Here is a 20,418-nt window from a genome sequence, read left to right on the forward strand (position 1 = left end):
AAGTAACATTGTATTAGGCTGCTTTTGCCCTTCTGTTTGCAGTTTTATCTAATGCAACCCCATTTCTGTCGTCCTTTCTTCCCCCCGCAGTCTTTCACTAAAAAAAGCCTAGTGCTAACACAGAAGTTTTGGGTAGCAAACTTCTGAGGCTGGAATAAACTGCCTTTCTAATACAAAGGCACAAATATAATGAGAAATCTTCAATTCCCTTCAATTTCCCAGAAGAGCAAATGCAGCTGTTTGGCCTTGTATGCTCTTCTTAGATTGCCTGACCTGCGTTAAATTGCATTGCACTCAAGCAAGTTGGAGAGAGATTGTCTGACATGTGTCCTCACAAAAATGAGCTGAGTGTTCCATGAGGCTGTTGAAGGAATAAGAACTACCAGCAGATACTAATGTATGTGCTTGATTTTCTACTCTGAGTACAAATACAGATATTTGCTAAAAGCATTCTCAAATCCTCAAACTGATTTCCTGACGAATATCTTTTGGATAGTCAGAGAGACTAGAATTTATTCCCAGGAAATTAATTACAAAATATAGAAATGCTAGACAATAAAGGGAGCAGGGCCAAGGACACAAGTTCTAAACACCTCCCCAGTAAGCCTACACTTGTGGTGAACCCCTACATACTCTCTCTGCATGTGTTGTCTGCAGTTCAGATTCCTGGTGGTTCTTACCTCCTGGATGTTAGCAGATCACTGAAAACCAGTGAATATGCACATGTTTAACATTCTGAAATTAATCTCCTGGAAGCCAGGAAGTACCTCCAGATCAACTGTCAGATGTTACAAACTTTAAGCTCCTGAATGCAATTTAACTCCCTTTGAGCAAACAAGCAAAAGAGACAATCAATAATGCACAGAAAATAATGATACATCTGAAGATAATCAGATGTATCAGTGGTTCAAATAATTTGAGTTCTTCGTTAGTATTACTGGGCTGAAGTGCTTGCAGAATGATTTGAGATCAGTGACCCAGATAGGTGTCTCTATGAACATTTACTTCATTAAAAAAAGCAATGCAGCAAGAATGGTGAGATGAAGCACTGCAAAGCTGGCTACAGGGGTTCCAGCCCCACAGCTCTTCCCGTCCTTTCAGCTCTGCCATTTACCTATTGTAGTCTATGAGTAACTTTTATACGACTGAACGTATTTTTGCACAAAACCCGCTAATTCTCATTAACCAGAAACTGGGACACACTTAGTCCTTTCATTTCTTCTGAGAGTTCTGTCTGTGCTTTCCAACCAGGTGCTCCAGTGGCTGCTTCCAAAATGACTGAGAAAAGCAAATACGTATCCTTCATGTGTGACTCTGTGCGTGCCACAAGTTTCTAAGGCGTCTGTGCTTCCTGAACAAACAGGGCTGAATATTCCTGCTCTGTACTATTCCTGTCAGCCCAGGAAGCTGGCACATATCAAGTTTTCTACTCAGTGACAGTAGTTTTGCCTATCTCAGGTAGAACTTGCCTTGCATGCTAAGCAATATTTGCTGTCAAAACATCACATCTGATTTTTTCATAGGAAGTTTGTAGCATGTTACATGGAAGCAGATGTTTCTACATTTCTCTCAATGTGTTAAGTGACAGTAATGGATACAGAGCCTAAAGCAGTCAACTTTCTAAAGGTGAGGCAGTTTGCAATCTGTCACTGGTGACAAAACCAATTTCAAGTAACAACAGTAATGCTACACAGGAAAGGACAGGAGGTACCTCTGCAGCTTGTTAATCCAATAATGGCAAACTTGTGGCAGTTGTGTGCTTTTTACTTTTGCCCCAGACTGAGGCTTATTAACTCACTGTGTAGTGGCCCAGAGAACCAAAGCCCTGAGGTGATGAGCCCTGGTCACTGAGCTGTGCCGCAGCGTCTCTGCGCTGGCATACCCTTCTTGCTCTCTGCTCACGTGTGGGGGCTGCGGGGGCCCTTACGAGCAGCTCAGATGCTGTGTAGTAACTCTTAAGTACCTGCCCTTGCCACAAAATACAGAACCCCCAGCTGCCACCTGCATTCCCTGCCCAGTCCATAGTGACAAGCACACTAAAACAAAGCCCAAACCAGTCAGCAAAGGCAGCCAGCAGAAAAGATGTTTGCATCCACAGTCTCTAGCGTATAGTTACCTGTATGAGGGCTGCAGAAATTCCATCTAGGTGAGATATGGAGCTCACAGTCGTCCCTGGAGGTTGTTTTCATCTGGTTTTAAATTATTGAAATGTGTTCATTGCTTGCTTTCATGCTGTGGGAGGAATTGCTATGTAAGAACCTAGTTAGTACAGATGTGCAGGCAGTGGGGACTTGGTCTGGCAACCTTCCTCTGCCTAAAAATGTTTAAAGCATTTTTTGCACAGGCAGACACATCTTAAACATTTTCAAGTCTCATGTATGTTTTGCCACAAAAGAGATGCAAGAAGAATGTGGCACCAAAACAGGCACAAGTCTAAACCCCCATGCTGAGGGCAATCAGCCTGGAGGGACAATTCCTGCTTCAGAGAATAGCATAAAATCTAGACAAATAGTCACTGGAGTAAAACCCAATAATTTGAACCTTGCTTAGCTCAGTTTTAAAGCGCCCAAAAAACCTTACTTGGCTATAACCATGAAATTCAGAGATTTCATTGAAAATAATCTGTGCATATGTATGAACTTCCACATCAGCAGTCATTGGGCAAAATATTATCAGTAAGTAGTGCTCTAGTTGTGTTTTTAGCTGGCATATTAGCTCTTGCCCTCAAGAGAAAGGAGGGATAAAAGAAATCTGGAGCCTGACAGTGAACCATCTGCCTGCAACCTCCTACACCACCTGATAAGGCAGGGATAAAAATGTGTGTTCTGCCTCAAAACAGAGAAGGGTGAATATAAACAGTGTGCTCTTGGAAGAAAAAATCAGGAGGGTTTCTCATTCTTCTGGCTGTCCTTGGATGATGGGGAAGTCATTGCCTTCCACCACCACAGGAAAAGGTGTATTTTGGACAAGGCAAGTTGCCAGTTGGCTGCAGAACAAGACAGAAGTGGTGTCACTCACCTGCTGAAAATGGGAGGGGAGAAAATTAGTGTCTTTGCCTTCCTTGGTGTCTTTGCAAGCACTTGTGTGGCTCTTTGTCATAAAAACAGGCGCTGGTCCCTAGAAAAATATCTTATAGTGTGACATATTGCAGTTCCTGGCTGCAGCAGTCTGCAGAGGGAGTGAATACATTGGGTGACTGAATGTGAAAGCTACTCCTGGCAACTCCCATTTAAACCATGGGAAACCAAGGGCCCTCAAAATCTTCAAAGATTTCAGACATCAGGACTAATAGGAGGGTGGGAAGGGAAGGAAAATTTCTAGGAAGAATTCATGAGGTCTGGGAGGCTTTACTTCTGGTGGTCTGTCTATTCCTTGGTATTCAAGTGTAAAGAAGCTACATTTACTTCCTAAATAGGCCTTGTAATAATTTCTGTGTGCTAAGTATTTTCAATGTCTCATGTTCCTGAGAATTAAAGTTTAACTTCAGAAAACAAAACTCAGATTTTTGCAAAATTTATGATTATTCTGCAAAAATTGCATTTATTGGCATGCCTTTGGCATTTTTGGAAATCCTGCATCTCAAGCTGCACCACTATTACCTGGCTTCTGCCTTTTCTTAAATTTCTATTTCCAGGTTCTAAGCCTCCTGTATTCCACATAATGTGATAAAAAATAAAGTAAATGAAAAATAATTAATAAAAAAGTAAAGGAGCTAAAGGTAAAGGGTATTTTAATTCAGTCACTGAAAATGAGATTTATTGAACCCCTTTTTAAACAGATGGCTGCCTTATCACCATGTGTCTCATCAAGGACCACTTCAATTGCTATCTAAGAGGGGCAAGCAGTGTTTACCCTAAATACCTGGACAAAAAGTTCAAATCTCTTGAATTGATATAGCCTCAAAGGAAGACATAAAATACTATTTGATTCTTTGAAATTGGAAAAAAAACCCCTAAAATCCAGATTTCTTTTACTATTTGTAGATTATGCTCTTACCAGAGCATCAATTTACAGCCTGCACAACAGACGACACCAGTCATCTGTTTATATTATGCTCAAATATTATGTCCAATAGATTAGTACATATTTTATCATTATTGATTTAATAAAAGCCCTTTTGCAAGACAAGTAGGGTTAACTGCTGCTTTTTACACAGATTATCCCATGTACATGCAGAAAACATGTTCTTGCCTTTTACTTCGTGACTAGAGAACGTCAAAACATTTAACCTGTCTACCTTCCCCTGCCTCTGCAAAGCCCTTAGTCTGCAGAGGAGGCATTCTGCACAGGAGGCATTCTGCACATGTATGAAGCTCTACTAAATCCTTAGCTTGGAATTATATTGGAATAAGATTTAGTCTAGCTTTCAGATGAAAGACTGCAAGGTAAACTTGACTGACGAGTGGGAAGTGGCCAGTGGTAATGGAAGGGATGGTGGCAGAGGAAGAGATGAGGAATAACAGTAGAAACAAGAGAGGGCAGACTTTAGAACTGTACTATTTTTAATCAGCATAAAGCCCCAAAAATTTAGTAGATAAACATTGTCACATATATTATGGAATGTTGGGGTTTTTTTTCCAACCAGAAACAAATCTAAACAGCAGGAAATCTTTGCTTGACAAGATGCTAACTTTCATTTTAGATATTGACTGAAATCCTACATAACTGGTTTCAAATAAGTCATTAGGGGCATTTAAACAACTTTCCCAGTGTCACCAAAGTCTAGGAGGCAGAAGGAACCACATCTCCTTCATCTTTAAAGATCCCTAGGGACAATCCAGCATCAGTGGGAAAATGGTCCACACTGTTGCATTGAAGCAGAGACCCCACATCAGTCCTTTCACAGATTGCTTGAAATGTTACTGTTTGTCTGAGTAGCTCAAGGCAAATTAAAAAATTCGACCCTCTGGTAAAGATGACAATATGAACAAAAGTACCATTGCAGCAACTTTTGAGAAGAAAATATCCAAGTATCAGCTCTAATACTGAAAAGAAGTCCTGTCTTAATCAGAGACTTTCCTACACTGAAGGAAAGGCAAGGCACAAGCTCAAGTGAATCTGAGAAATCTTACCTACCTTATGTGTATACTTTTTGAGAAAAATATTAAACCTTCACTTGAAACCTTCTTAAAGAGCTAGGATTTAAAATAGAGACTGTTTGTAAAGCAATGGATCAATTAAATGAATTAAGGGATGCACAGCATTTTGCAATATATTTTCTTTCTTTAATCTCAGCAAACTCATGGGTTTATCCCTTTTAAGGCTAGATCAGACTAGCATGGACATCTCTCATCTATGCCAACCATCAGTACTCTACGCTATGGAGTAATTTTTTTCTTACAGGAAAACAACTTTCCTTAGTATGCCACTGAACACTTGGAAGATCTGTAACATGACTAAAAGCAGAGGATCTTCTACAATATATGCACTCTACTTGAAAACCTCAATTGAAGGCAAATCAGAAATATTCTGAAAATCTGATTTGGAAGTTAACCCTTCTTTTAAAAAACGTAATTTTCAAAATGTTCAACATTTGTTTCCTTATGGGAATGTAATTGCAATATTAAGTTTCTTCTTCTTCTGAGTAAACCTTTTGACTGTGATCTAGTCACCTTCTGAACTAAATATTTCAAATTTGAAAGCTCAACTAATGCAGATAAGCTGCATGCATACATTAGAATCCTATCTTCCATGTGTGGTTTTCTTCCTAGTAGTTGTTATCATATAATCACAGTCTTGCTGTTTAGGAAACTGAGGCAGAGGGAAGTAACAATATTTGTCGAAGAATGCATGGCAAATCACTGTTTGTAAAAATACATTGTCACATGTTCATGATCCTTCTTCACAAATGGTAAGCTCCATCCTTGCTTATCTGCTCTTTATTTTACCTAGATTCTAACAAAAACCAGTTTATTGCAACAGGTCAAATATTTGTGAAGATCCATAGCAATATTTCCATAAGTGGTGTGAAGACACAGATACACATCAGAAAGTAACAAAATGACCTCAGTACAACTGGAAACCTAAATGTAAAACCACCTAAAGGTTAAAGCAGTGCTTGGCTCTGCAAACCTGTGCAGGCAGGTTACAAAGACAGACTCCCTAATGAGCAATTAGCAATTCCTGCATTATTTATTCCTAGATTGTTCTGATATTTCCAGAAAGCATAGAAATAAAAAGTAAATCTCCTGACATTCAATGAAGCTGTGGCTGGAGGTGATACCAATTCTACCTGAGTTATTCTGAGGGATTTCACTACACACTCATGAGATGTGATGTGACAGACAAATGCGTTGCATGACACCATCAGAATGTGATTTTTTTAAGCATTTGTTTATACTGAGAATTACAATTGCAGCATATCAGCGTTCTAGCAGTAACACTAGAAATCTGTCACTGCCACTTCTTTAGGGTGAGCTGAATGACTCTAGGATCCACAGACTACATTTATTGATTATAATGAAGGCTAGACATTAGATCCATATGTAATCTACATGTAGCCAGCTTTTCAGTCTCAAGATCGTAAACCAGATAGAATTGTGTTCGAAGGTACATTTGTGGAAGAAAAACACTTCTATCTAAATTTATGCAAAAACAACTGATGTATTTTTAGTTGTAAATATCCTTAATTTCCCAGCTCTTCTTAGGGAGAGAGTGAATTTATCAGGGATGTAAAATATCAAATGTGAATTCAACTAAATGGTTACCTGTTAATCACTAAAATAGTTACTTTGTCTGCATCTTCATGAGCAAGAGTTTGGCAAAAGATGTAAAATCCAATTCAAGAAGCAACTAAAAATTTCTTCCTGGTGGAAGAAGTCAAATTGAGCACAGCTTAGTAGGAGAAAAATTCCTACAGAAAGGAAAAAAACTGCACTTGGAAGAACAGCTCATTGACTCCTCATAAAAAAGGGATTAATTTTACATGCAACCACTGCTGCATGTATTTCTACAGCAGCTGATTTTCAATGACTACTGCATGGAAGCAGTAATTCCTTCTAGGGCTACAAATCACCTCTTGCATGTGACAATTGTTACCTAACCAAGTTTGACATACCTGGCAGAAATAGATGAAGGCATAATTTGACCAACAGATGCTTCACTTGTTGCATTGTAACTAAGCTTCAGAAAGTATCCTGACTTAGCAAAACCTCCTGGGGAAACAAAGTATTTTTCATGCTGCCAATGTCAAATACAGCTTTTCTCCAGGGATCTTTGATTCTCTTTGGCCTCTGTATATATCTAAATAAAATGCAAATAATGCAAGACCACTTAATACAGCATGAAGTCATGAGAAAAGCAAGGAAATTTGCTGCTGCTCACTGGCAGTAGACAGTAGATGATGACAAGGCCTATGTCCACTATCTGCTGTGGACTTGAATTTGAGAATGAACACTGGCAATCTTGTTTACTTCCACTCAAAGTTCAGATTTAGGTCAAACACCATTAAATGGAAGAAGAAGAGAGAGAGACTGTAACAAACACTTCACTTGCTAGCAGAGATCTGACTGGAATTCAGAGGCAGCAATGACACTGAGAAAGGACAACAGCAGAGAGACTTTTCAGAGACTTAGTCTGGTGTTTCTCTCATCAGGCACCATTTAGCCAGCTAAGAGAAGACACTGACAGCTCTCACAGTACGCCAGGCAAATGTAGACAGAAACAGAAAACAGTGTCTTAAATGGAAGCCAACAACCATTAACTCCTTAAGTCAGATTAAGTCTCCACAGACTTGTCACACTAAACTGAGTGTGGAGAAGCATCAAAGACATAATTAACATACTTGTAAAAAGCGCAGGAAGGATTATCATTCACCTGGACCCAAGCATTTTTCTTCCTTTAACCCAGGTCCTTCTAAATTTGGCTTTAGACACAGAAAAGTGAATGTGTATAAGGAATCCAGCTCTAGGCTGAGAAAAATTACTGTAAGAAATGTTCACTGGAGTTAAACTAGTATAGATTTTTTCATACCAATTAGAAGTACTCATTCTCCTGATCTGACTCTGGATCTCTGGATCCAGTGGACAGCTGGAACTCTGTCCACTCCAAGAATTATGGCATTATTATATTATTTTTGTTGCAATGCTTCCAAAAATAGTATTTTTTTAGAAGACCATATTTGCCCCTAATAACTGTATGCAGTCATTACTGTGTCCTCTATTTGTGACAAAAAATAGCTTTAGTTTTAAAACAGATAAGAAGACAAGAATGCCTAGGGAAAATTGTGAGCATTATATGAAGAAATAAGTATCTCCAGCAAAATGACAAGCATCATTGTGCTAAATGAAAATGCTTGATTTTTACTCTAGAAACCATAACCAACCCTCTCTGTGATCCTACAAAAGACTTAAATCTACTTTGTTGCCTGTTCATAAGTGAAGTAACAAGCTCAACCCTAGTCTGATTCCTCATGTTCCTGCTATTTCCAGTGAACAGTTATACACTGTTCTTCCTAAGTCCCTTTTTCTCTTTACTCAAAATAGACAACCAATCTGTGGTATTTATACAATTTCTCTTTAGATAGTCTCTTAACACTGCATGGAAACATTGCCTTTTCAAATTTCTCTTAGAACCAGAACAGCAGTCATTTCATATTGTTTTCATTTTGTAGGGATTTGAATGACTCAGCATCACATTCCTTATGATTAGGAAATGTTTTGCAATTTCACTTTATTATGTATCAGGAAAATTTTATGTTTCCCTTAAAGTGCCCTCCTGAGATGGGCTTGCCATAAAACTCATTTGTGTGCTGCTGCCATAGTTCTTTTGCTGATTTTTTCCACTGCTCAACACACATCACTAATGCAAGCCCCATTAACTCTTATTCCCTCAGCTAAGAATCTGACTAAAAAGCAAAGACTGAAATCAATTTCTAAGTTAGGAAGAAAATAACTGCCTGGAGAAAATTAGGGGGCAAAAAAAAGCAGCAACAGCCATTGCAATTGCTGTATGAAATTAAGAATTTTACAAATGCAAGAAGTACAAATTGTAGCTTATTTAAGATGGTCAGGACATTTTAGTTCAAAAATATTGGGCTTGTGCTTGCTCCTCCTAGATTTTTGTACCAATGCAAACGTATGACTACAACTGTCCCCTTTTTCTGTCTGTATTCTCAGCATCTGCTGCACTTCTTCTATCCCATTTCCTCTTGACAAGTCAGATACTGCTTCTGCCTCTGTTTCACTCTGCAGTTATGTGTCTGATCTATCTTACTCAGTGCATTTTCAGTATCCTGTTGGTCTACCTTATTTCCAGAGCACCCAGGCCAAAGAAAAATATGAAAGAGAAAGCAAAGAGAGGTGCTAGAGGGTGACATGTGATGGCAGGAGAAAACCAGTTCAATGCAAATTAAAAGAAACTGATGCAGATAAGATTGCAGGGTGAATTAGGTGGGACAGCGAAGCTTAGCAGAACATGGCTAAAGATTTGCACTTTAGCCCCTGCTCCCAGGGACTGCTTTATAATTCACAATCACCGTATAAAGACAAACAACAACTCTTATCGATAGCAAGGAATTTCAGGTAATGAGGGCTGTGCAAAGGCAAAGCTGCAGCTTTGAATCTTCTCAGGCAAGGAAGGGCACTGAGCCAAGACTTCAATTCTTTCAGCCAGTGCTCTAACACTGACCTGAATAAAGAAAAAGAATGTACTAAAACTTTAGAGAGAGGTTATACATATTGTAGAAAGCTAAACCTGAATTCTGGAACTATTTAACATTTCAGGAATTCTTAGTTTGGCTCATCCTAGCACGACCTATGCTCTGAGCAGCTTTACTCTATCAAGATTGAGATTCTTTCTGGACTTGCTGAAGACCTTCTGCCACTTTGAGAACTTGAAAAGGAAATATGGCAGCTTTTCTGGACTTGACATTTTTAGGATTTCATTTGGATTATGTGTCTGCAATTCCCCAAGTCATTCTTTAACATCTCAGTTCATAACCATACAAGAAATCTACTTCAAATTATTTGGATTTTTGATGCAACCAATATTGCAATTATTCCTATAATAATTAGACTTTAGATTGGCAACTTTTCATGGAGTCAGATATTCATGGGGCAGGCAGAGCTTTACTGATGTTTCTGAGCTAGTTTTGAGAATAGACACCATATGTTTTAAATACTGATGATTAATGATAGAGATATACAGATTTATTTTTATTTTCCAAAAGTTCTAAGGTAAAAATGAGAAAGATTTCCTTCACACACCACATCAAGAATTACATTTTCTGTCTGCTCTCTAACAGCAATAACACACAGAAGATTTCCTCACTGGCTTTAAACATTGTCTCAGTTGTTCTCACCTTTCACAAGGTGGTCTTAAAATAGAACTCATATTCTGATTAATTCAGGAAAAATTAAAAAAAGATAAGAAAATTTGTAAATAACACTAATGCACAAAGGGTATTTGAAGATCCTAGCAGAAAATTGAACATTCAATTTTAAAATGAAGCTAAAATTTAAAGGAAGATATACCAACAAAGTTAACACTTAAATTTTTATTCAGCATTCACTTTTTAATATTTGTCCCATGATGATAACATTTGTGACTTTAACTATATTCCAGAAGTACTGAAATAATTTCTTTTTTTTTTTTTTTTTTTTTTTTTTTTTTTTTTTTTGTCTTGCAGAAAAAGCATTAAAGGTCAGCCAGTGTACTTCCAGGTCAAAATTTCTCCTGACTCTTTTTCTCTTTACACAGAAGCTGGTTTAAAACACTGCTCTGTTTGAGAGCTTTCAGACTGGATATATCTTCGCTTACAACAGGCACTTCTTCACTTTGATCCTCAGCTTTTGCATCTTCACTGTCTGACAGTGTACACAGGAGTGTATCATTTTCATAGGTAGGAAAATAATACCTGAAAGCAACAAAACATGATTATTAGACAGTCACACATTTTGTTTGAGAGGCTGAGACAAGAATTCTAAAAAGGAAACACGAGCAAGTCTGGTTGTCTGGAATGACAGTAAACAGCACACCCAAAAAATCAACAGCACAGTGCAGGTATGCACAGTGTAGAAGAGTCATAGAGAAGAGCTGAAAACAGATGAGCCCTTCCTCCTATTTCTTCAACCATATGATATTACAAAAGAGACTACAGATCCATGTTTGTCCCTCAACAAATGCTGGACTGAGGTGTTTGAGTTAGAACACTCCCTGTGCTCTACCACCAGGTAGAGAGCATAATTCCTGGACCCACAGAGCCTACTTAGAGTCTGAACCAGTGTTTTGTTACACTGTCTCTCTATTTTCCATGGAAAAAACTATGTGTAAACGACCAACTTGTTTTGATGCTAAAGTTAGGAGACATCATGCATATATCTACATTAGCCATGCAAAAGAAGGGGTTTGACTTGGTTCTAGAACAATTTTACTAGAACAAACTTCTCTAGGATAGTGACTTGAAAGTGAAAATCCCATGTACAGGAACACTGCAACTAGATGCAACTGGATGCAACTAGAAGAGCAGTATCATTTTATCTTCAGACTGTACAGACATTTCTAATTCTGAGTAGTTCTGAGACCATTTATTATTTTATCTGGGCCACTAGAGTTAGGGAGCTAAGGGCACTGTTGTATTTGCAAACCCCAGAACTTTCAACTTACTGTTTCACAGAAATTATCGAGTAAAAGTAAAAATGCTGGAAGGAGTGTATTTGCCCTTACTGTGGTTGATCCCATGTAGACCTGGCTGGCAGGAATGCAATGTGTTTGGTCTCTTCCATATGACTTATTAATCCTTCTTTGGATTCAAATTTCTCCTGGCAGTTGTAACAACGACAATGATGGATTTCTCTTCTGATGAAATTCACTAGCTTTACTTGCTGATAGAAGTTCATACCTGGGAGAGATGATAGTGAACAAATACTTGGGCAACATAAGTCTTAATTTAAAAATGCTTTCTTGGATTAAGCATAAGGATTGATGAGAGTTTACTGAAGACAGTACTGCCTGCATTCTGTATCTTAGCAAATTAACTGAGTAAGTATTTATTCCTAGCTGCTGGGAAACCAATCCTTCTTTTAGTGCAAAAACTGCAAACATTTTCCTTCCTCTCAGTCTGTCTTTAGGCTTAGTTACAGAGCTTCAGGAGGAGGCAAGTAGGTTGAAGAACATTGGGAAATGAGAGAGGGACTGACTATGGGCACTGTATCCTGGCTTCCCTGGGACAGGCCCAGCAGGTAGACAGGATGCTTGGTTTGGAGGATTCCCTGCCCTCCCTCTGCCTGCCTGAGCACAGTGACTTAAGGGACAGGGGCAGTGGTGACAAGTCCCTTTCTGGTGCAGCAGACCTGTCTCCTCTGTGACTGCCTTGCCTCCCCAGGGGTAACAGGTGAGAGCCCCTGCAAGTGGAACCCAGTGGGGTTGGGTCACAAGGACAATGGTTCACCAAGCACAGAGGTGCCACTCGGGTTAAGTAAGCCTATGCCCTGCAAAAAAGCTGCTCCCATAAAGAAAAAAAGACAGGTCATTGTCACAGATGGCTCCCTGCTGGAGGGAACGAAGGCCAAAATGCCAACCAGACTCACTTTTAGGGGAAGTCTGCTGCCTCCTTGGGACTCAGGGTAAATGTATGATGAGAAACCTTCCTACCATCATGAGTAATTATCAGTTAGTGATTTTTCAGGTGGGCAGTGATAAAGTTGCAACAAGAAGTCCTAGGTCAATCAAGAGAGACTGCAGGGCCTTGGGAAGACTGCTTAAGGGATCAGGAGCACAAGCAGTGTTCCAGTTGCAAGGAATAATGAGGGAAGAAACAGGAAGAGCCAGCAGATCAATACCTGGTTTCAGGCCTGGTGTCACTGGAAGAATTTGGGGTATTTGGATCACGGGTGTGTCAACACGACCCCAGGCCTGCTGGTGCCAGATGGGGTACACCTGTCTCAGAGAGGAAAAGGGATCCTTGCACAGGAGTTAGCAGGGCTCACTGAGACGGTTTCAAACTAGATTTGTAGGGGGTAAGGGATAAAACCAGGCCCGTTAGAGATGAGCCTAGGTCAGGATGTCAGTGTATTATGTTTGACAAAGAGAAGTGCTGGGTCCTGCAACTGGTCACACAACCCCATGCAGCGTTACCGGCTGGGGGAAGCCGCACAGTGGAAAAGGACCTGGGGGTGCTGGTGACAGCAGCTGAACATGAGCCAGCAGTGCCCAGGGGCCAAAAGGCCAATGGCATCCTGGCCTGTATCAGCAATCCTGTGGCCAGCAGGACCAGAGCAGGGATTGCCCCCCTGTTTAGCCTGGAGAAGAGGAGGCTCCAGACTGACTTAATCACTCTCTACAGCTACCTGAAAGGAGGCTGTGGCCAGGTAGGGGTCAGTCTCTTCTTCCCAGTAACAAGTGATAGGGGGAGATTTAAGTTGGATATTAAGAAAAATTTCTTCACCAAAAGGCTTGTGAAGCCTGGTACAGGCTGCTCAGAGAAACAGCTGAATCACCATGCCTAGAGGTATTTAAAATACATATAGATGTGGCACTCAGGGACATGGTTTAGTGGTGGACTTGGCAGTGCTGGGTTAATAGTTGGCCTCAATGATCTTCAAGGTCTTCCACAACCTAAATGATTCTACTCTACAGCACAAAGCAAACATTGGCCAAACAAAGCTCCTAGCTTGCAAGCAAGCATTAACAGGTATAACAATAATAAAAACAAAAATAGTAATAAAAATAATAATACTTCCAAGTCTCCAGCAGCCATACCTGGAACTCATAGAGCAGGTATTTGTAAAAGCTACTCTGCAAAACAATCCAATGGGTCTAAAGAAAATAGCACACATCCTTGGCAGTAGCAACAGTTCCATAAAAATAAAGTGTTCTTGGCTTGCTTTTGTAAGCTGGCAGAAACAGTTTCCATAATGGAAAAGTTAAATGTCTCTGCAAAAATAAAACAGATAAACTTGTTTTCCACTATTCTTATGATGTGGTTTTCTCCACACTAGTGGCAAATGCTGAAAATTACAGCCCCTCTTACTCACCATGCTCTGACTTTATTTTAGGAAAGTGAAATCCATGTGATTTCTGGAGGAAAAAAAACGGGAAGAAAAAAGATCTTATTTTCCACTACTTCTACTTCTACTACTAGTCCAAGTTAAAAACAACTCAGCTTTTCATGGGCTGACACAGGCATACACATATATAGACACACAAAAATGAATGCATGAAAAAAAAACCCAGAAGTTTTGGTTCATCAGAGACTTTTGCATTCATATTTAATACTGTTAAATAGTTTATTGAAACTGAAACACAGATGCTAACTATAATAAAATATATTAAATCATGAAACCACTATGATATCAAAGATGCCATTTCTTTACTGCCTGTAGCAGTCTGTATACTCACAAGTAATAGCCAGTCATACTCTTACTGTAAAGCTTGAGTTCTCTGCATGACTTAAAGAATAGATAATGGAGATGCATGTAGTACTTTAGTTCTGTGCTGAAGAGGACATTTTAATGCAGCAGGTGATTTGACCTTAATAAAGATGTTACAAACACAATTTTTAATTCCATAGTGATGAAAAACTGTTATTTAAAAGAGGTCTTACCTGCATGTGAAGATACAGTTTTTCTGTGGTGTCTGCTTGTTGTTCACAAAACAGGCAAACTGCACATACAGGATGCTCTTCCCAGTCAGACCAATCTCTTATGAATAAAAGTCAAAAAGATTCATTTAGTTGTGGAAAGAGAAGAGACATTTTGAGAAAGGGCAATTCAGATTCTGCTTTCACAACACTAGAAATAAATCCAGAGAAACTGAGTTTTAAAGGGGTGGAAAAGACAGTGTGGATTTATAGCTCGACACATGATTACAATCTGCTGTAGAGTCTAAAAAAATTACAAATTTGAGAAAAACTGAGCAGTTAATATTGGGTAATTTCTATGCAGACAGGCATTTAATCCTACTTGAAACTGTCTGCACTAATATACAGAATACTAACTTCAATTTCTATCCAGTTTGGCAAGTCATTAAATATTGCTTCCAGTATTTATTTTTCTAAGGTCTTTTAAAATTCTTGTATACATTTCTAATCTTTCAATACATTAGCCAAAGTCATAATCATCAGGCAGAGCTATCTCTAAGTGTTATTTACTTATGAAATATTAGTTACTCACTTATGCTACATTTAGACAAGTACACAGATGTTTACCAAAACATCCATTTCAATCCTAGTACTGCTGAGAGATAGAACTATTACTGCAACCAGGTAAAGTAAAATTAACCTCAAGTCACAGAGACAACCAGGAAGATCAGGGACCTTGATACCCATAAATTTCTTCCTGCTTATTCAATTTTCTATGGCCAAGGAAATCACCTCTGCAGTGATCTGAGGGCCTGGGCCACAGAAGAATGCAGAAGAGGTGGACGTTGCCCTCAACAGCACTGCTGAGAAGCTTCCCATGAAATCGTTCTTTAATCTCTAGTTATTACCTTTTTATCAATTTTTCCACACTATTTCTTCATACTGACACTTTTGATGCTTACTTTTGATTTTTAAATTTGAGCAAAAGCTGTTTGACTGTTTTCTGGTGCAAAAGTAAATAATAATGCATTTTATCTACATCATTACAAACCCAGAAGGCTCTTGTTTGAGCTCTAGGGAAACAAAAAACAGGCTTGAGGTTGAAATATGAAGTTTACAGCTCTCATTGCTGAGAAGTGTTTTTAATGAGGACAATTTGGAGTTATTTGATTGACTTAAATGAATTTAAACTGTGTGCTAACTGTGCACAGTATTTTCCCTGCAACTACTTCAAAAAATAATGGTCCTGCAAGTCTGTGTAATGGGTACATAAGTAACTCTTACTCTTCTAGGTTATCTTGTAATTCCCGGTCATCCTCTGACTGCACTTCCTCCCAGGACTTTCCAAATTCCTGGCGGGAAAGAAGAAAAGACAATAAAAAAACATTTCCTGATTCTCATCACACATTGTCACGGAACTGAATGAACATCTCAGAAGTCACAATCAATATCTTATTTTGGATCACTTCAGTATTGCTGTGAGTAAAATGTACAGCACTGCTTTAGTAAGAATTTTTAAAGTAAGAATTATTTTCATCTTTTAACAGGGCACTTCCCACACTATAGCTGAGAGGAAGATGATTTGGCACAGAGTTCGCAGGAAAACCAGTGTTACAACACATCCAAAGTGTTCCTGAGGTGGGTATGTTACCACTATCTCAAGTTTGCCCTCACACTTGTTCAGTCCAGTCTGCCTACCTTGCTTTTCAAGCAGCACGTGCTGCTTAAGGCAGCTGTCCCACCGGAGGCTTCAGCAGGCACAGCTGCACCAGCCAGTGCCTGTGCCTTGTTCAAGGCTGTGCCAGTGAAAACACAGTGTCAACTTAACTACAGAGTGCTCCAGAAAGGCAGTGAGAGCCAGGGTGCTGTTCCTACTTTTACTTTTTGTGTTGTTTATTTATACCTTAAAGACCTTCAGCATGAAGTATATCGCAATACATTTGTGCAGCGTTCAGCACAATGGCAAGCACTCTCAGCATGACTGAGATATAAATAACAGGCAATAAAAAGCTGAAGGGCTCTACTGAAATACCAGCAGTGATCTTAAGCTAGTGCTTTTCTTTCCTGGGATTCTTCTTGTCTTTAAAAATAAACCCAAGCAAACTAACCAGTAATCAGAATAGTATTTTTGAACCCATACTTTTGATGGCTGTGGAGGATTCACAAAGATTATAGTTGACAATCTTGTCTACATAAAAAAAAAACCAGCTAATAAAAAGACAATCCTTTAATTGATTTTATTAAAATATTCCTACTAATAAATATATTTAATAGCATCCTTGGTAACAGGTATGATTATTACCTTTATGGATGTTTGGAAAAAGAAGGAAAAGATATCCATCATTTAAGAATTTAATGAGAATTTTTAAAGTTGTTAGTGTCTATAAGGAAAATGATAAACAATTGTCCCTAGACAGCTCTAAACATAATGTCATCGTATATTACAGAATGGAAATTCTGTAATTAATTCAGTGATACTACATGGTAGTGTGTAAGCTCTCTGAGTGAGAGGGCAGACTCGTTAATGTCACCATTACTGTGAGATATCACGAAGCCATTAACACCTCTCACCACATGTTCTCCCAGCTGCACACTGGTTTCCTATGTCTGCTAATGTTAACACCTTAATGAGCAGATAGTGGCTCACAACAACTGCAAAATGAAGACGAATGTTCAGCATTTTTCCCCTTACCAGCTCAAAGTATATCAGCATCAGAGAGTATGTTCAAAACAGCAGCCTTAAGCTTCACCTTTTAATTGAAGGTGAACAGGAAAAAACATGCCCGAGCTTCCTTATTGCTGATGTTTTTTATGGTGTTTCTGTGAAGAAGGCAGAGAGGGAGCTTGTAAGATGTCTCTGTTTCCCTCATCTATTTATATTCACAGGAGAAAAAAAAAAAGGGAAAAAGCGAAAAGCTAACCAGGTCTTGTATCACTGGAAAATTGCATGGTGAACGGATAACTAGGAACACTGTGATGAAAGTGCCAAGAGACTGAATCTGAGCAATTGGGTGGAAAAGAGTTCTTTGAAACATTCTTAAAAATCCTTCAGGTGGTGTTTTGTTTTTTTTTTTTTTTTTGGTTTTGTTTTGTTTCGCTTTTTTTAACACTTTTTCAGTTCTCCATCTTGATGGGCATCTGGGATCAAGGGTGCCTTTGATAAGTATTCAATTTTCTTTGCTTTTTCATCCAAGCTGCAAGAGCTGCCAGGAATGATCTCTAGAGATTCCCAAGAAATTCTTAACAAAACCAGAGAAAAAAAATGAGACTTGACATTGTTAATAGTTCAAACACTAGAAAATGCATAATTAAAAAACCCTGAAGGCCTTGCTATATATTCAAGAAAAAACAACTTTTTCTTTTAAACACTTTCTCTGTACCTCACAGAGAGGATAATGCTATAGAAAAGTGAGAACATGCAAATGTGTGTGGTTTGATTATTTCCTCTTCCAAAATGTAGTCTAATTGCACAGAGATGAAAAGCCTCACTGGCAATTTACCCTTGCAACCTGAGTGCAGTTCTACAGGAAGAAAGTCTGTGTGCCTCACTGAGGCAACACATCCTAGCTTCAAAAAAAGTGCAGAGTTGGGAGAAACTAGAAACAGCAGCTGGTATCTCAAGCAGTGTTCCCTAAAGAGCAGTTCCCAAACTACATGCAAATGGAGAGCCAAGCCCGAGCAGCTCACAAACTCCAAACATATGTTGATTTCCTCTGCAAATTTTCTCTTGCCCTTCTTCTCACCTGTTTTGCTGTGATCATCTGAGTTATGTTATCTGCTTTATATTGCTACAGAACTTGAGATGCTCTAACAGGAAGAAGAGATAGCCTTACCCCAACTGTAGTTACTCCACATTGGATGAATTTCAGTATGAAGCATTCCCCAATTGGGGGATTTTACTAAATCTTGAATTGTCACCAACTTATGAAGGGTTTCCCTTTACTGTTTTACAAAATACACACCGTGTAAATCAAAAGAGGCTAAATATAAGTGACTCCCATAAAAAATATTGTTCCCCTGCTCCCCAGCAGATAATAGTAACAACCTAGAGCTTGGCAATAAGGAGAAAACATCTTTTTATTTTTGAGGAAAATAAAGGCTTTATGAAACAAGTTTTCTAGTATGTAGCAGGTACCATTTCTCAGCTGCCTAGTTTAGTTACAAGTGCATTAATTTACTGATGCTACATACTGTAGACACATGCCATTAATCAATTTGAAAATAGACATCTGGGCTTCCTACAGAGGATACTCTATACCTAGAAGTGCTGCTGGTAACAATCAGGTAAATACAGAAAGGAAGGCCTTGTCAGTCTGGGTTTGCCTCAGTTCCTCTGGGAATAAGAGAGTTTTAATACTTCCTTCTGTTCTTTTATAGCCTCCAGCAAGCACCACAGATTACAAAGTTCTTCCCTCAATTTTTACTTGGCTCTTTGTGCAAGGTGTGCCATGAGGCCACAGGATAATACACACAGAGAAACAAGGAAATTAGGTTGGAAGATTTTTTTTGAAGAAAAGAAAAATCAGGAATTCTACATCTATATATCATGGATACATTGTTGCTGAGTTCTTTGCACTCCAGTACCAGTTCACCTCTCTGAATTAACACTTCAAGCCATTCTGTAGGATTGGTATAATCTTCCACACTTACACAATACAGACAAAGGACCTCCAAATCCACTGGAGAATCATTTCAGACACGATATGTAAAACATGTTTGTGTATTTGAAACAGTATAAGCCCCTGGACATTCAGAGCAATGTGAAGCACAGACCTCTAACACTCATTGATAAAAATGAGTAAATCTTGATAGTATACATTAAAAAATAAATTCTGGTAAGTTGTAAAGGTGTTAGGGGAGAGGACGCAAAATCACTACATTGAGCCATTACAAAAAGCAGATCTTGTATAACATCTAGAATTTACTTAATATAGATGCAGCTTGAAAAAAATCCATCCTATCACATTTAATATAACCTACTGTAGAGTGTGTATGTGCTCTACAGAGTATTTCCTCCTTAAAATGTAAAGGCCAATCTACTGAACTCCTAGTGAAGAAACTGAGGTTCTTCCTTTTAGTCTTCTTGTCTCTGTGCAGAAAAAAGGGGTTGTCAAAGTCTGTTTGGAAAGCAAACTCTTTCCATTATGTAGGAACATTCCTAAAAATTTCCTGTGTACAAACATACATTTTATAGTGAACTATGTTATAAGTGTTTAAGACTGCTTTCATTTGTTTTTTTATTATTTCTTTAAAAGAAGGAATGTCAGAAATTCTGATGTGGGTATAGTCTGAAGGATCAGAAAGGCTGAGCAGAAACAGTCCCTTGAGTAGACTGTAGTGTGGACAACTGAAAATGTGTGGAAAGACAACATGGCTGTAGCAGAGCATGTAGAGCAAGACAGAATTGTGATCATTCAAGTATGTCCCAGAAGATGTACTGGCACAGATCTTGCATATGCAGTACCCACTGCCCAATTTTAAACATTTTGGTGGTTTGATGTAGCTTATTTGAGTTTTATTTACTATTGTCTGTAGTTTCAAGAACATGAAAGAATACATGTCTGAGTGATGCTACTCAGTGACCAATACCTGAGCTGGTTCAGGCTGGCATGTGAAGGCACCCTGCCACGTCCTGGCCAGAATCCCAGCTGCAGGCAAAGGGGACCAAGGCCCTGACTGTGAAACAGTTTGCATGGTCTGTGGCCACGCAAGCAGCATCACTCAGACCACGCCTGCATGTGGGTCAGGAGGCACACAGACCACAGACCATTGTCCATTCTCAGGTGACAGGCATGGGCAAGGCCACCAGTTTTGGAGCAGCTGGAGAAAAGAGGTTAGATATGTGAATATTAGCCTTGCTGTTATATTTACTTTGGCATATTCTGCTTATTAACATGACA

The 20,418-nt window shown here is 38.9% G+C and overlaps 1 protein-coding gene across 1 annotated transcript in view; it reads right to left on the reverse strand.

The window, feature by feature from the left end:
* Positions 1-10,480: 10,480 nt before the first annotated feature.
* Positions 10,481-20,418, reverse strand: part of ZNF277 (zinc finger protein 277) — a 41,594-nt gene continuing 31,656 nt past the window's right edge. Inside the window, exons 8-12 of the mRNA XM_068189964.1 lie at positions 15,803-15,870; positions 14,543-14,639; positions 13,974-14,016; positions 11,665-11,839; positions 10,481-10,855 (exon numbers count right to left, since the gene is read on the reverse strand). Of these exons, the coding sequence (XP_068046065.1) occupies positions 10,663-10,855; positions 11,665-11,839; positions 13,974-14,016; positions 14,543-14,639; positions 15,803-15,870 (576 nt within the window). The 3' untranslated portion in view covers positions 10,481-10,662. The remainder of the gene's footprint in view (positions 10,856-11,664; positions 11,840-13,973; positions 14,017-14,542; positions 14,640-15,802; positions 15,871-20,418) is intronic.

The sequence above is a fragment of the Anomalospiza imberbis genome, chromosome 5 (genome assembly GCF_031753505.1).
Source record: "Anomalospiza imberbis isolate Cuckoo-Finch-1a 21T00152 chromosome 5, ASM3175350v1, whole genome shotgun sequence".
NCBI classification, from domain to species: Eukaryota; Metazoa; Chordata; class Aves; order Passeriformes; family Viduidae; genus Anomalospiza; species Anomalospiza imberbis.